Source organism: Pleurodeles waltl, chromosome 3_1, assembly GCF_031143425.1.
Source record: "Pleurodeles waltl isolate 20211129_DDA chromosome 3_1, aPleWal1.hap1.20221129, whole genome shotgun sequence".
NCBI classification, from domain to species: domain Eukaryota; kingdom Metazoa; phylum Chordata; class Amphibia; order Caudata; family Salamandridae; genus Pleurodeles; species Pleurodeles waltl.
In genome coordinates, this window is record NC_090440.1 from 282,487,534 (window position 1) to 282,504,100 (window position 16,567).

General features: G+C 43.9%; 1 protein-coding gene across 2 annotated transcripts in view; it reads right to left on the reverse strand.

The window, feature by feature from the left end:
• The window catches only part of MYZAP (myocardial zonula adherens protein), a 584,270-nt gene that overhangs the window by 185,456 nt on the left and 382,247 nt on the right, over nucleotides 1–16,567 (reverse strand). Inside the window, exon 16 of one of the 2 annotated variants that reach the window (XM_069222399.1) lies at nucleotides 2,914–4,899. The exons of the other annotated variant lie outside the window; for it this stretch is intronic. Within the exon in view, the coding sequence (XP_069078500.1) occupies nucleotides 4,788–4,899 (112 nt within the window). The 3' untranslated portion in view covers nucleotides 2,914–4,787. Of the gene's footprint in view, nucleotides 1–2,913; nucleotides 4,900–16,567 lie in introns of those variants that run through there. 2 annotated transcript variants of the gene reach the window in all.

The window sequence follows — 16,567 nt, forward strand, 5'->3', positions numbered from 1 at the left end:
TGGCACCCGTCGCGTATTTCAGTGTCTGCAATGCAGACACTGAAATACAAAGTGGGGCCCTCTTACGGGGGCCCCTGCAGTGCCCATGCCATTGGCATGGGCACTGCAGGGGCCCCCAGGGGCCCCGCAGCACCCCCTACCGCCATCCTGTTCCTGGCGGGAGACCCGCCAGGAACAGGATGGCGGTAGGGGGTGTCAGAATCCCGCGCTCCGCCGCCATGGAGGATTCTGTAGGGCAGCGGAAAACCGGCGGGAGACCGCCGGTTTTCCTAGTCTGACCGCGGCCGAACCGCCGCGGTCAGAATGCCCTGCGGGGCACCGCCGGTCTGTCGGCGGTTCTCCCGCCGACCCTGGCCCCGGCGGTCTGAGACCGCCGGGGTCAGAATGACCCCCTTAGTGTCATTTGTCATCCGACAGACATTACTCTATCCATTGAATGCTAAATCAAGCCCATAATCTGTTCCCTACTTCCTTAGAGAATGTTATAGTGTTATTTATAGGTTATAAACACATGCTTAGCATGACTGGGGTTTAACTGGGTCAGACTGCCCTTATCATGAGAGATCTAAATGTTCTTGCTTTCTGAAGGACAGTGCCTTTCTGCTTAAAGAATCATTTTGCAGCTCATCTGTTAAAGAGAAAAATTAAAAAAGTCAAAACTCTTCCCAATTAGTGTTCTATCAGCATACTGCCTTTGGGAGCCCTATATTTTGTAAAAAGTATTGCAGATGATGGGCAGGGTGTTGGTGGTTATATTGGATGACATAACTATTGATGTTGTGGACTATCCTGTCTTAATTTATAGACTATTCATATGGTGGAACATGGGCCTGCTCGCCATTGAAGTGATTAGATAGAAGAATGTAATGATTCAATTTGGATTCCTTCATCTCTGCAAATACTGACCAGCTGCAGGTGTCTTAAAGGTTCCCACTATCATGTGATTAATTTAGCACACCTATTTCAATATCAATGGTGCGTTACCTATAGCAGATCACATTACGCTGATGATGTGCAATTCTACAAAACATTGAGACTGATAGACCACATTCAAAACTTTTAGTCACTCCCAATAACGCTGGGAGGAGGTTGAAAGTAGCAACAAATGGCACAAATGTATTCGTTTATTTTCAATCAATTTGACTTCTCGCACTCTTTGACCTCGCACCATCTGTCAAATTAAAAGTGATCTTAGTGTAAAGTTGATTCTGATTACATTTAAATCTTAGTTATTAGTTGCTTTTTCAGTTATGCAACTTCAATAAATAAACTGTGGTTTTTAACTTAGCAGAACGACTTAATTGCAGGTGCAATAAACGATGCTCACTCTGTTCCAGCCCTCCAAACTCCTTTCTGAAGGGGTTGCAGGTTGTCAGAACCTGGCAGTGCACATGCCTATAAAAAGACACACTGATCATTGTCTTTGTTCCTGAGGATTTTGCCATCATACAGGAATGGGACAAAATCAATCCATACATGATGGACATTGCCATATGGATAAACAGAAATTCTCTTAGGCTCAACAGTAATAAGACGGAGCCCTTGGTATTCAGTAAAAGTTGATCCCAATGGTCTCCTTTGTGTTGGCTCACTGAGCTCGGAAATGCTCCCTTTCTGACTCCCACTGCAAAGAAATCTAGCGATCATCTTCAATCATTACCTCACCTTAGATAATCAAAATAATCAGGTAGTGTCTACCTGCATCATGACTCTCAAAAATCTCTTAGGAAGGTAATTCCACTTCCGATTTCCTCCAGAAAAAAACAGTGGTACAATCTTTAATCACTTCAAGACAGCATTATGCCAACTCACTTTGGCTTGGTCTTACTCACTGTTTGCTTAATGGATTGCATGTTGAACAGAATGCTACACCCTGGCTACTTCTGAAAACTCTTAAATGGCAATCAGTCTCATCTGGATAGTCCTAATTTTAAATAGCTTCCAACTAGGAAGATATTTATTTTTAAATCTATAACAAACTCTGTGCCAGTATACATCAGGCAGAAGATTCATTCCTGTTGACCTGCTCACGGTCTCCGCTCTGTTTGCTTCAATCTGATCATAATCCTGCACTTCTCACGTCAGCGTCCTGTAAATGCTCTTTCTTCCATGTGGCTGGGAAACACTGGAATTCTATCAATCTTTTAGGAAAAAGAATGGAAAACCTGGCTGTTCACTCTCTAACTCTTTCTGGTCCCAAAACTGGTTATTTTCAGCATCAGTACACCCTCTGGAGTGTCAGCGTGCTTTACACAACACAAGTCAAATCAAGGATCATGTTTCGGATGCCAGGAAACCACTGTACTGGCTCCCAAGTCAAAGGTGAAGTTCTTTCGAATATTACTTACTGGATGCTTACTAAGCACTACTTCTGGATACCTCTCCTGCAAATCTTCCTGTTATTTTGCATAGCTCTGGTATATTATTTCGTCCTGGTCACCTTTTAAAGTTTCCTCTAAGACGAAGAGGTTTGCAGAGGAGGCAATATAACCTAGAAAGGCCAACCTTGCAATATACCGGTTGAACTGGATATTATAACCTTGAAACATCTCCTCACACGCACCCATCCTGAGATGGGACTGAAAGGTCAATAGCACCAAGAGGCACTTTCCATGCCAGTGTGTGACTAAATCCTAGCCCTAGTGCAATTCATCATGCACTCAGCAGGCATGGACTGTAGAGAGGGGTCTCCCGATGCACAGCTATGCACACCTACTATGTTGCTACACAACTCTACTGTTCACAGCAGCTGCTGTATGTATGGCACTAAGGGCTAATCTTGTGTATTGCTTTTTCATAGTAGCCAGATACAGACAGTGTAAGCCCCAGTATGTATACCTCTGCAGATCAGTGGCAAGGCCTGGCTGCTTAGGTCTAGAATTCCTTCTCATCAACTACGCACATACATACTTGCATTGTGGGTGGATTTATTAAGGAAATTCACAAATACTGAACCTTCAGCTCCAAAGAAAATTTCATTGGATGAGCCAATGTTTTTCTCATTATAAGAAGGTCTAAACATGTAAGCAATGCAACATTTATTAGGCAGATGCACCTCTTTGATTCTGAGCTTCTAGGCAATTTCACACACAAAAAGAAAATACATCATGAAAAACATTACGCAATTTAAATAGATCCTTAATCGAATTCCTTGATAAAAAAATATGTACTCTACTTATGAATATGTTATGTCTTTGGTCTAACTCGTGTGAATGTTGTGATACATATATGGATTAAAGGTAATGTTTCAATGAAAAAATAAGACCATGCCTCCGTTATTAGAATAATTGATAAATAAGACACTGCTTCTTTGATAGGAAATGTGCATCATCTGTGTGGGCAGTTGGTAAGCAGACGGCACACCCTTTATCCTGAAACAATCAGTTTTGATATTTCACCGTGCCTTTCATCGTAACTGAATAAAGCTCAGCAAAATGAGGCAACAGAATGAGTTAGTACTTTCAACTTTCAGATCATTTTTGAAAGCTTTAAATGAAAGTTCGAGTTAGTAGGGACAACAATATGTAGTCCACCTACTGGTGAGACCGCTTTAGCGCTACCTATTCAAAGTGTAACATCTCTGGCTCTTCTTACACATAGTGTAACATCTCTGGCGCTGTTTACACAAAGTGCAACAGTTCCAGCACTGCGTCCACAAAATATAACATCTCTGGTGCTCACTACACAAAGTATAACATCTCTGGCACTATCAACAGTGTGTGAATTACTAGCGCTGTCTACATAAAATCTAACATCTCTGGAGCTGCCTACACAAAGTGCAACATCACTGCTCTGTCCACACAAAGTGTAACATCTCTGGTGTTGCTTGCACAGACCGTAATATCTCTAGTGCTGCTTACAAAAGTGTTACAATTCTGGTGATGTTTACACAAAGTTGCCAATCTTTTGTAGCTCATTGTGGGTGCCTGCATGACACTGGCTGCTTTCTAGACTTTGAGAAGTCTACCTTTCAGATAAAGGGAAACTTAGTTAGATAGTTGCTTGATGCAAATGTTCTCAGTCATATGATTACACGCTGTCCACAAAGTGTCCTCACAGAACAGGCCAGTAGTAGCATCTCAAGCAATTTACTATTCACCATGTATGTTTTCTCAGACAGACAGCCTGCTCCCATCACTCCATATTGAGGCTTCCCAGCAGCCCCATCAAGGGTCAGACCTTACAGTTTGAAACAAGTGCACTCTGGTAGTTCCACTGGGTGAGCCTTACACATTGCCTACTCGGTCACTAGCCTGTCCTTTGGTCTCCAGCATGACAATGCACACCACGGCTATCGAATCAAGTGGGACAACCTATGTTACTACCTGCCTGAATAATGGCAATGACATATCAAAAATGGAACACAACCTAATAGTGGCCATGAAACTAACAACATTAACACAACAGCCTCAATGATTTAGTGCTTATATACACAAATAGTAATATAAATACATCTTTCTTACAGAAATAGCATTTAGGGCTATGCCATTTAGAAAACATTTTGGCAAAAATACACGGCATATTCTCTTAGTCAAGTATTTTAACAATTGAATGGTTAATTCTAGTAGTGCCTCTTTGAAGGTAAGCTTCCTTTAACAAAGCACACTCAAGGGAGCACAAGGGTGTGAGGTTGGGTTCACAGTTAGTGGAAGATGCTGAAATCAGTCCCAGCTGAAGTGGTCCCTGTATCTGGTAGTGCCACATCTCACTCTCAGCTGCCATTACACTGCAGAAGTTCCGAACACTGCCCATCTTTTAAGGGATGTGGTGAAGAATGGCTTGTCTTCTTAGGTTGCCTCTGTGTTTTCTGCAGATAACTGTAGAACTCTCATATATGGAGTATATGATTTTCGCAAGAGGCTTGAGGTTTCAATAGCCCTGCCACTGATGCCACCAAAGCTATGAGAGAAAGAAAATGAAATAAGTCTTATAATACAATCAAAGTAAACACCACCCCCTTTTTGTAGCTACCTTTATATTAACACATCTAAGCCCCTTAGGCCTTCTAAAATACGTTTTAATATCGCCACTCAAAGAGAGAAAGTTACTCACCATAATACCAGTGATTCTCTTAAGAGAAAGACTCCTTGATATCGGAAACTCATTGGAAATCCTGAAGATACCTGAAACACTAAGGCTACTGCCTTCAAAGGAACTATCAGAGGAGGACCCCTGCATGCTTCACTCACCTGCATGACTCCTAGTCTGGTTCTTAGCGTTTTACATGCGAGCCTCACTCTCCGCTCTCCGACACGCGTCCCCAAATTGAAATCTCTGTTATTAGCCCCCAGATAGGAGCCTCAGGCACATCTTGTGCAGATTTCCCCACTACCTCTGCCCTGTCATTAGGTGCAAAACGATCAGTTATCTGGGTGCATAGGTGATTTAGGTGCTAGGGTCAGATAATTAGTGTTATGTGTAAAACGATCAGTGATCTGGGTGCTGATATCATCCAGCCTAAATGTTTCCTAAAGTAAGTGATAAGTTCTTCTCTATGGTTTGGGTGGCAAGCTACTTAAATTACATCAGTGGATTTTTTTCAAATTAGTGCATTTGAACTGCCTAATAGAAACTTAATATAACTCTGTTGGAAGACCCGTTTATTATTACATATCAGAAATTGATATCAGTCAGTCTGTAAGAAATCTATCTTTTTGTTTTCCTCTCTTTGTGCCATAACTCTAAATCTGTTAGGGTAGCTTTCTGTGTGTAAGACCTCTGGGTAGTTGCACAGAGCACCTATGTGGGAAACAGGAGTAAAGGGCATATTTTTCTACCGGTTTCTGAACCATGGCTTGCTGTTATAGATTACACATTTTTCTCTGCAGCAGAATATGCTCCAACTGTATAACATCTTAATAGCAATATTAAAATCTAATTTGCTGCAACGTGGGCTGTAAAGACCACTTGAGGAATTTCTCGAGGACCTAAAACATAATTATACAATAAATGTGGCTCAGTGGCTTCTGACTAGTGATGTTTTTTTCACTTGGAGCCTTCTGGTAGAGCATTTGATCAGCAAGATGAAGATAAAAGTATGTAAGTTTGTTTAACATATGAAAAAACAACATTTCATTAGCAAAAGCAGTAGCCCAAGTCCAGGCTCGGCACACCAGGTAGCTGCAACTCTACATACGAGTTGTTGCATTTGAAAAGTAAAATGTTTCACAGTTCATTTTGGTGCCTTCCTTGCGAGAGGGCAGGTCTGAGTTAATGTCTGGGGCAGTTGAAGACTGCAAGTATTGACTGGCAGCTGTCCCACATAACTGCAGGTAAGCTTAGCCTCCAGTTAACTTTAATAAACTGTGTTCCATTGGATACTGTGTTTGTGATGACAGAGATGAGTAGCTTCCAGGTGAGTAACAATTCCTTTTCTTTTCTTTTTTTTTTTTGCTTTCAATAGTTTCCATCAGAAACTGAACAGTGTTATCAGTAGTATCATATCATAAGTAGGCACCAGGTCAAACGTAGCATAATCACGCATAATTCAGTTTTTTCAGGTTACTTTTGTTACTCCAAATGCCAGAAAGTACGCCACGTCATGTAATTCAGCTTAAAGGCACATAAACAAACTGAACTCAAGCTGTTTGTATCATGCACCATTTTGCACTTTTTAAGCACCCAATGTATCCTTTTGTCCAAAACTGAACAGGAGTATGTTTTCTCACTAAAAATAGCACTACATGCTGGATCGGGGTTTAACGTGATTCTTAATAATTTTTCAGGAATTTCATCTAATTTTCACAAAGGAAGTTACACAGATGTCGCACAGACTTAACCTTATTTTATCACACATGGGTACAAAAAAACGCTCTCCCGAATTCCAAAGTCATTCCATAACTTTTACATTCTAGCATCTATCAATTCTAAAGACACTTAAATACCACAATGGCTGAAACTCACCCAACAGGCGGAAAGAAGAGAAAAGCAGAGAAACAAAGAATGACACATTACAGTATCCTGTGCATATTTGCACTCGAGATTCTGCATTCCTTCTCTAGGAGGACACTATTCCAATATTCATAGATCAGATCCCCCCATCCTACACCTGGGAAATGCTATTAGCAGAAAAGACTTTGACAAGTTTGTTAAGATTTGGGATAAATGAGGGGACTAGTGTGGTCATTCGATTCTATCTGGAGGCGCTACTCCTGTTGAAGATGATTCAATTTAACTACATGAAGACGTGGGTGAGAGATTTGTACGGTGCAGTATATGGACACTTTCTTGTTGTTGTATCTATCAATAAAATATCTTTATAAAAAAAGAAGTCTTGAAAGGTATCTCTCTTGACATTGGATGATACCCTACTGATGCTTGCAGACCTCTGTATAGCAATTCCATCCTTATGCTTATTAGTTCTCTCTTTCTTCACATAGTTTTGGGGCAGATATCAGGGAAATAGGAGACTGCGATTGTCATGTTTAATGGATTGTGCTTCAATGCAGCTCTCGTAAGAATTTCTATTGTTTTGGCTAAGTCAAGCATGGCCATTACTGTGCCACATGCCATAGAGCATTACTTCTTACACTCATAGGAAATCAGTAGGCCTTGCTCACTACCCATCTGTCAAATCCAAAACTTCTTACTAGGTGGAAAAAGCTTTTCCTACTGCACTCCTGAGCTCTGGAATTCTCTTTCCTTGTCCCTTTGTTCTGAGAACTCCTACTTTACATTTTAAAGTTATCTGAAAACCTGGCTGTTTTCAGATATTGTGTGTAACGTGTCTGGCAATTTTTGAGCCCTTCGTTGATAGTGCGCCTTACAAATATTAATTACCACAACAGAACATCAGCACACCCAATTTAGTTTCCATTGTTGGTTTCAGGGTCGCTGCATAAGATGCAGGCTTTCAAGGGCCCTGACTTGGGGAACCTTCTCGTGTTATCTGGTGTCTCTCAACTTACTTCACTACACTTCCAAATACAGTCTTTAAAATCTTCCAGATCCATCACCGTATTTGTAGTTGTTTGTCCTTGCACGGACACGGATTGTATTGCAGCTGATATCACCACTACCACTTCTGTTTGCAAACCATGGTTTACAGGTCCATCCAATAGCTCACACCACCTTTTCAATCACAGTTGAATTTTTTTCTACATCAGCTCGCAGCGTACTATTGAATCTCATGAGGATCGGATCTCTCGTCATCATATCTGCATGGTCTAAAATACCCGCATCACCATTCCTTTACCCCTTATCCCTCTGGGCTGAGCTAGAATTAAATAGACCATTCCCTCTCTTCTTTTTGTCTACCATTTTCAAAGGCAGATCGCAAAATAAAACTAGCTTAAGATGTATGAAACCATGTACCACTAACAAACAGTTTAGTGGACAGAAGTGTCACATACAGAACTCATTCTCATCCCCCTGTGACTGTGTCAGGATAGATTTTCTGGGTCCTCTGAGGCAGGAGTCCTTTGCCCCAGTGGGAACCCACTCGCTATCTTTACTCAACAGCCCTGCACAAATCCTCTACTAACATGCTGCCTTCCAGCATTCACAGTGTTGTTTACACACTTGCTGTAGGCTCAGACCTCTGCTGACCTGTGGAGCTGCCCAACCCTGTCTGCATGTTAGTTTGCTGGAGCACAGTTAGGCCTGCCACTGCTGAAGCCAGGCACTTCCTGCACACAGCAGCACACTCAATATCTGTGGCTGGGAGGAGAGTAGAGACCCCTATTTACATGCCTCATTTTCCCCAACCGCATGTTTCTTGGTCGGAGGAAGCAGGTGGGTAAATAGAGCTCTAACATGGGTACCAAGAAAATGTGGCCGTCTAGGCTCCTTATGGTCCCAAACTCCCTTAATAAGCTAGTTTTCTTGGCTTTATAACACAACAAAGCATTATATGAGATGACAAGTTGATGTACATTAAAATATAGTGTGTTCCTCTCATGTAAACTCTTTTTCAAATATATCTACACATTGTTGTTCAGTTTTGCTTGGGACAAGCACAAAATGAAGCACTCTGCTTTCAGCTCAGCCATGTCTCCAAACATGGACCGGACCAGTCTTGGGCCCAGCCAGGAGGTGAGGGCTGTATTTATGTGAGGAGGTACAGCAGGAGCTGGGAGGATTGGGGGATTTGGTGGTCATCCACACCTAGCCTTAGACATCCTGCTAGAGTAATCATTATTGAAAATGATTCACTGAACACTACTCTTGTGCATGCTTTTCTGTTATATTACTAGGATATCATGGTGCACATTGTGCCACTGGAGACGTATCTCAGATACCATCTGTTGTGCTACAGGGGTCCTCAAGTCCTAATAAATGTTCTTTATAAACTGCATGCCAAAGTGGATGCCACCCTGTGCTCCTAATAAGATAAAGAAACTGAAGTGGGGAGTGAGAAAGAGAGAAAGTGAGAGCGATAGAGAGAGAAAGAGAGACACACAGAGAGACTATGCCCCAGATCACTCAATTTGATAAAGTGGCGAAACTGGGATTTAAAGGTAAATCAATAACAGAGCCAATAGGCTCCTTCCCTCATTTTTTGGCCAGTAAAAAGGAGGAACAAGTTGTCTCGCGTGTGTGCAGGTAGACAGTAAAGTGCTGGGCCTTTTTATTGGCACTGCAGTTCTAAAGGGTGCTGCCTGTCCTACAACTATGTTTATAAATGTTTTATGTTAGCACACATTCTATTTTGTTTTGGAAGATTACTGTATCTGACATGGTCACATAAATACCCATCTTGAGCATACAAAAGTCTTTGCCGACGAATTCTAAAAAAGATTCTTAGATGTTGCTGGACATGTTTCAATGAAGTATAATTCTTCCCTTTTTTATTCTAAAGCACTATAATGCATGGGATTCTGCAATCTCTATATAAACGCCTGTGCACTCAGTCACCAATTGTAAGGAAAAGGCGTCAGAAGTCAGTCGTCATAACTTATTGTAATTGAGTTCTAATGTCACAATGCCTACTGCCAGAACCTGCAGAGAAGTTGAACTTTGCCACAAACTTTGACAACGTTGATAGAGGTTTGCTGTGGGCTAAACTGATAGCATGGGGTATTCCTTTGTGCCTATTGCTAGCCATCAGGAGTCTTTACATGAACACATGGGTCAAAGTACGATTGTCCAATAAGTGGTCCTCGTCAGCAAAGACTTATACTGACCAGCGCCTAAAACAAGGCTGTTATTTTGCTCCCTTTACTTTTTAATTTACATCGTGAGTGTTGGACCTGGCTTTTTGACAGGGACATCCCCAAACTTTTTGCCTCCTTCCTCCTATTTTTTCTGACCTGTTGTTGTTGGCTTTTGACCTCTGGGCACTTTACCTCTGCTAACCAGTGCTAAAGTGCATATGCTCTCTGTGTAAATTGTACTACTGATTGGTTTATCCATGATTGACTATTTAATTTACTTGTAAGTCCCTGGTAGAGTGCACTACATGTGCCTAGGGCAGGTAGATTAAATACTAGTGGGCCTGCAGGACTGGTTGTGCCACCCACTTCAGTAGCCCCTTAACCCTGTCTCAGGCCTGCCATTGCAAGGCCTGTGTGTGCAGTTTCACTGCCACTTCGACTTGGCATTTAAAAGTACTTGCCAAGCCTAGAACTCCCCTTTTTCTACATATAAGTCATCCCTAATGTGTGCCCTAGGTAACCCGTAGAGCAGGGTGCTGTGTAGGTAAAAGGCAGGACATGTACCTGTGTAGTTATATGTCCTGGTAGAGTAAAACTCCTAAATTCGTTTTTACACTACTGTGAGGCCTGCTCCCTTCATAGGCTAACATTGGGGGTGCCCTCATACACTGTTGAAGTGGCAGCTGCTGATCTGAAAGGAGCAGGAAGGTCATATTTAGTATGGCCAGAATGGTAATATAAAGTCCTGCTGACTGGTGAAGTCGGATTTAATATTACTATTCTAGAAATGCCACTTTTAGAAAGTGAGCATTTCTTTGCACTAAAATCTTGTTGTGCCCTTCAATCCACGTCTGGCTAGGTTTAGTTGACAGCTCCTTGTGCATTCACTCAGACACACCCCAAACACAGGGTACTCAGCCTCACTTGCATACATCTGCATTTTGAATGGGTCTTCCTGGGCTGGGAGGGTGGAGGGCCTGCCCTCACACAAAGGACTGCCACACCCCCTACTGGGACTCTGGCAGACAGGATTGAACTGAAAGGGGGCTTGGTGCATTTCTTAGACACTCTTTGAAGTCACCCCCACTTCAAAGGCACAACTTAGTATAAAACAGGGCCTCTGCCCTACCTCATCAGACACTTGCTGGAGAAGAAACCTGAACCAGAAACTACATCCTGCCAAGAAGAACTGCCTGGCTGCTCAAAGGACTCACCTGTCTGCTTTCTACAAAGGACTGCTGCCTTGCTGTTGCCCTGCTGCCTTGCTGAACTCTTGTCTGGCTGTGAAAGTGCTCTCCAAGGGCTTGGATAGAGCTTGCCTCCTGTTCCTTGAAGTCTCAGGGCCAAAAAGACTTCTCTCTTTTACTTGGACGCTCCGTGCGCCGAAAATTTCGACGCACAGCTTGTTTCGCGGGGAGAAAAACGCCGCACTCCGACGCTGATCGACGCAACGCTCTTGGGACGATCGAAGATCCGACGCACGGCCTCGCAAGGACAACGCCGCCCGACCTCTAGAGGAGAAAACGACGCGACGCCTGCCGTGAGATCGTACTTTCAACACGCAGCCCCGCAGATCGAAGTCTAGAGGAGAAATCGACGCAACGCCTGCCGTGAGATCGTAATTTCGACGCGCAACCCCGCAGACCGACGCGCGGCCGGAGAACAAGCAGGAAAATCCACGCACAGACCCGGGACATCTGGTAATCCCCGCGATCCACAGAAAGAGACTGTCCACGCGCCGGAAAACAACGGCGACTTCCCCGCGTGGAAAATAACGACGCAAGTCCGTGTGTGCTGGGGAGAAATCGACGCACACACCCTTTTTCCACGCACCTCTTCTCTTGTGGCCCTCTGAGGAGATTTTTCCGCTCCCAACCAGGTACTTGTGCTTGAAAGAGACTTTGTTTATATTCTAAAGACTTAAGACACTTTCTATCACTTTTCAGTGATATCTTTACAAATTCGTATTGCAACTTTGATCGTTTTGACCTGAAGATACCCAGATAAATATTATATATTTTTCTAAATACTGTGTGGTGTATTTTTGTGGTGTTATGCTATGGTGTTGTATGATTTATTGCACAAATGCTTTACACATTGCCTTCTAAGTTAAGCCTGACTGCTCGTGCCAAGCTACCGGAGGGTGAGCACAGGCTGATTTTGGATTGTGTGTGACTTACCCTGACTAGAGTGAGGGTTCTTGCTTGGACAGAGGGCAACCTGACTGTCAACCAAAAACCCCATTTCTAACAGTGAGGACTTGAGTGACCATATCAGCAGTGCAAAGTGCTTCCCGCCCAAACTTTTAGAGTGGAGGTTTCATGTATTGCAATACATCATTTATACAATACTTCTGGACCAAACTTAAGTTGGGCTCCAAGGAGCTTTGACCTATCTGGCTGATTACTGCAATACTAATAAGCCCAGCATCAACACAATGAAAACTAAGATATTAATCTTTGGCAAAAGGAGCATATAAAAGGAACATGGTATGTAAATGGCCAGAAGGTTGAAAGAGTGCCTAGCATCAAATAACTGGGGGTCTGGTTAAATGACCGGACCCTTACTAACTCCTCACATTGAGGCCTTGGCCTTAGCTAATGCTGTTACTTTTGCCTTCCAGCATCTTTTTAATAACCTCTCCGGCCCGGATTTGTTCGCAGTCCATAGAATCATAAAATGTAATCTGATGCCCACGGTTTCATATGGAGCATTTGTCTTCATAAATGGTATATCGAGCTGGCTTGACTGGGCGCAATGTCAATGCTTTAGGCATCTTTTCAAGCTACCTGGCCTGCACCGTACAGGCGCAGATACGCCTGAAGTTGAACCTGGGCTATTGAGAGAATGTCCTCAAAACCAGCTTTCTTTCTTTGTATACCAAGCTTTCCACAGCTGAGCCGGGATGTTAAAAATGCCTCTTGTGGGACACAGTGCAAGATCTTGATTCAAATCTCCACTCGCTCTTTAAAGCAGCCACTGATCTACTCACTCTTAAAGACATTATGCAGGCAGCGTTACCCCTGAAAAGTCTTTCGGAGCTATTGTTGAAGCAAGCCAGGCTATTATCAGCACACGAGGATCTAAAAATGATCGGCTCAAGAAAGATTGCTTATTTAAGGTCTGCTCTATATCAATCAATAACTCTCCTGGTGTATCTATCTCTCCCAATTGATTTGAACATCAAGTTACAACTTTTGCACTTGCAGTTTGGTTTAATTCCACTTAAAGCTTACGAGTATGGTGGTCTGACCGGCATCCAGGACGGTTAATGTAGGGGCTGTGGTTTCAGACAGGAATCATTTCCGCAAATCCTATGTTTATGTCTCTTTTTGTCCCAGCTTAGAATTTATTGGCTTCTACCAATTTTCAGACATATGAACATCAGGGCCAGCAACATCGCAGCTGTAGAATGCTTGAAATGGGACTCAAGCTGTTGGAAATGGCCCTTTTTGCAGGGTTATACCCAAACTTTTTGACTTCTTCCTCTGATTTTTTCTGATTTTGTTTTGCTGGTTTATTGTCTCTGTGCACTTTACCACTCCAGATCAGTGCTAAAGTACAAGTGCTCCCTATGTAAATTGGATTGGTGATTGGTTTATCCATGATTGGCATATTTGATTTACTGGTAAGTCCCTATTAAAGTGCACCAGAGGTGCCCAGGGCCTGTAAACAAATGCTACTAGTGGGCCTGCAGCACTGATTAGCCCACATGAGTAGCCATGCAAACATGTCTCAGACCTACCCCGGCAGTGTCTGCATGTGCAGTCTTGCACTGCCAACTTGACCTGGCAAGCCCAAACCTTCCCTTTTTATACATGTAAGACCCCCCCCCAAGGTAGGACCTAGGTAGTCCCATGAGCATACACTGGTATGTTAAAGGTGGGACATGTACTGATGTGTTTTTACGTATCCTAACAGTGAACTACTGCCAAATTTGGTTTTCACTGTTGCAAGGCCTGGGGGCTGCCTTTAAATATCCTTAAAGTGCAGTTTCCCTTTGAGAGCAGATAGAAATTAGGAGTTTGGGGTCTCTGAACTCACAATTTAAAAATACATATTTTAGTGAAGTTAGTTTTTAGTTTGAAAATGTCACTTTTAGAAAGTGGGCATTTTCTTGCTTAAACCATTCTGTGCCTCTGCCTGCTTTTGTATTCCACATCTGGGTCAGACTGGCATTTCGGCTGTTGTGAATTCCCTCTAGACAGCGGCACAAAGAGAGCTGGGGTGTAGCCTGCATATCCTGATGACCCATCTGGGTTAGAGTGGAGGGAGGACTGGTCACTCACATTCAGTGGGGTGTGCCTGCCCTCACACAATGCAATCCACAACACCCTGGTGTGGGTCTGGGCCTGGCCTGGGCAAGGCATGATCCTGTAAACAACAAAGACTTCTCTTTGAAGTTGGGCAACTTCAAAGGCAGAAAGTGGTGTAAGTATTGGACCCAAAACCCCAGACTTTATATCACCTCAATAACACTTGTGGATCAAGAGAACCTCTAACAAGGAGAAGAGTTGAAGAGCTGGAGGAGGAGTACTGCCCCTCTGCTGTGTGTGCTTTGCTGAGTTGGCCTGCAATTGCTCCTTCTGCCTTAAAGAGGGCAAAGACTGGACTTTGCTGTGTATCCTGCTTGTGAGGGTTCTCCAAGGGTTCGGAGTATAGCTTGCCTCCTGTTGAAGTATCAGGGATATCAAAGACTTCAGTGTCATCTGCCTACAGCACTGGAAACTGTGTGTTTCGTGCTGCAACAGAAAATAAATAACTGCGACACTGTGAATGGTGCCGCTGAGTGCACCGTGACCTGGCGACACCACATGGAGCCGTGCCCCCACATCGCACCGCAACCCTGATCCCACCAACGCCGCCACCTGATATCGCCACCGAGCTGCTGCTTGCCCTGTGACCTGTGGGCTCCACACTCCGCATTGCTTTGCTCACACCCAAGACCTTGGCATCCCCGACGATGACGCTCCACGCTGACACCGTTGCCGCTGCCTGCACCATGGCCTGTGTACACTGCTTGTGAGGTACACGAAGCACTCTCCAATTCCACACTGCAGCCCCGGTCCACCGACGCCAGCACCATTGACTCCAGTGTCGTCAGACACCCGAGTCTGCACCGTGACCCGTGGGCGCTGCACGGAACACGCACCGCTGCCTTGGGCCTACCGACAACAGCACTTCAGCAACGATGCTGCCACTGCCTGCACCATGACCTGGAGACACCGCACGTCGCACCACCCCACTTCACCCCTGGTCTCACCGACGCCATCACAGAGCCACTTCCTGCACCGTGACCTGTGGGGACCGCATGTTTCACCGTCCCGATGTCATCCACGCCAGCGCTCCTGACTTCGTCATCAGCCTGGAGTTCGATCTGCAATGTATGTGACTTCAAGGGTCCGACGACCCCCGCAATGACTAAAGGAACCGACGCCTGCGACGCCGCTCTCTGGATCTCATTGCGAGGATCACAATGCCTTGCACTTCCAAGGTACTCTTTGGGGATCTTCATGACACCATAGCTGGCCCGCAATGGCACGGCCAGCCTACACTGTTGGATTTGTTGTTCACGGTGCAGTGATAGCCCCAGACGGAACTATTGACTTTAAGGAACTGTATTTTTAAGTAATTCTTTAAAAAATCATATCTTTATTACTGTATGTTGGATTTTTCTCGTTTTAGTCTTGTTTTACATAGCTGAATATTAGCTATTTTTCTAAAACTGATGTGGTGTCCTTTTGTAGTGTATTCACAGTATTATTGTGCGTTTTGTTCAAATGCTTAACACATTGCTTCTGAGATAAGCGTGACTGCTCATGCCAAGCTACGAAGGGAGTGAGCAGGGGTTATCTGAACTGGGTATCTCCCTTATCCTGACTAGAGTGAGGGTCCCTACTAGGACAGGGTGCCAACCAACTGCCAACTAGAGACATTTCTAACACGAGCCAATTAACTGCAAGATTATAAAGTTTCTGGTGACTGCTTCACTGATGTTTTTTACCATGTAACACCATGAGCTGAAAGCTCAAGTCCAGTGTCCACACTCCTGAGTACCAGGGTATCTACCCTGATTGACATCTTTATTTTGTTTCTGTGAGCGGTCCTGATGCTTACTGACAATAGAACCTTTTGCATGTTGTTTCCGGACAAAGAAGCACGGAGCACTATTCTTTTGATTATTTTTGTGGAAGGTATTGAATTGAACTTGCATTTGTTCCCTTTTGACGGTTCCCCCCTCCCCCCAAGTATTGGTAGCCTGTATTTCTGTGAGTTCTTCCACACCACAGCTAGCACTTCAGAGTGCACAACAGAGACTGCACCGGACCCAGCGCTCTGTCCCGGGGCCCATTTTATTTTTTTTATCTGGGGGGGCTTTGGGAGTTTATTAGTTTTCACGGTCATCGGATAGGGTTTGAACTAGCTGTCCCTTAACCCTGGGGGCTTTTGTCTGCTACTTTGGTTTGATGCTA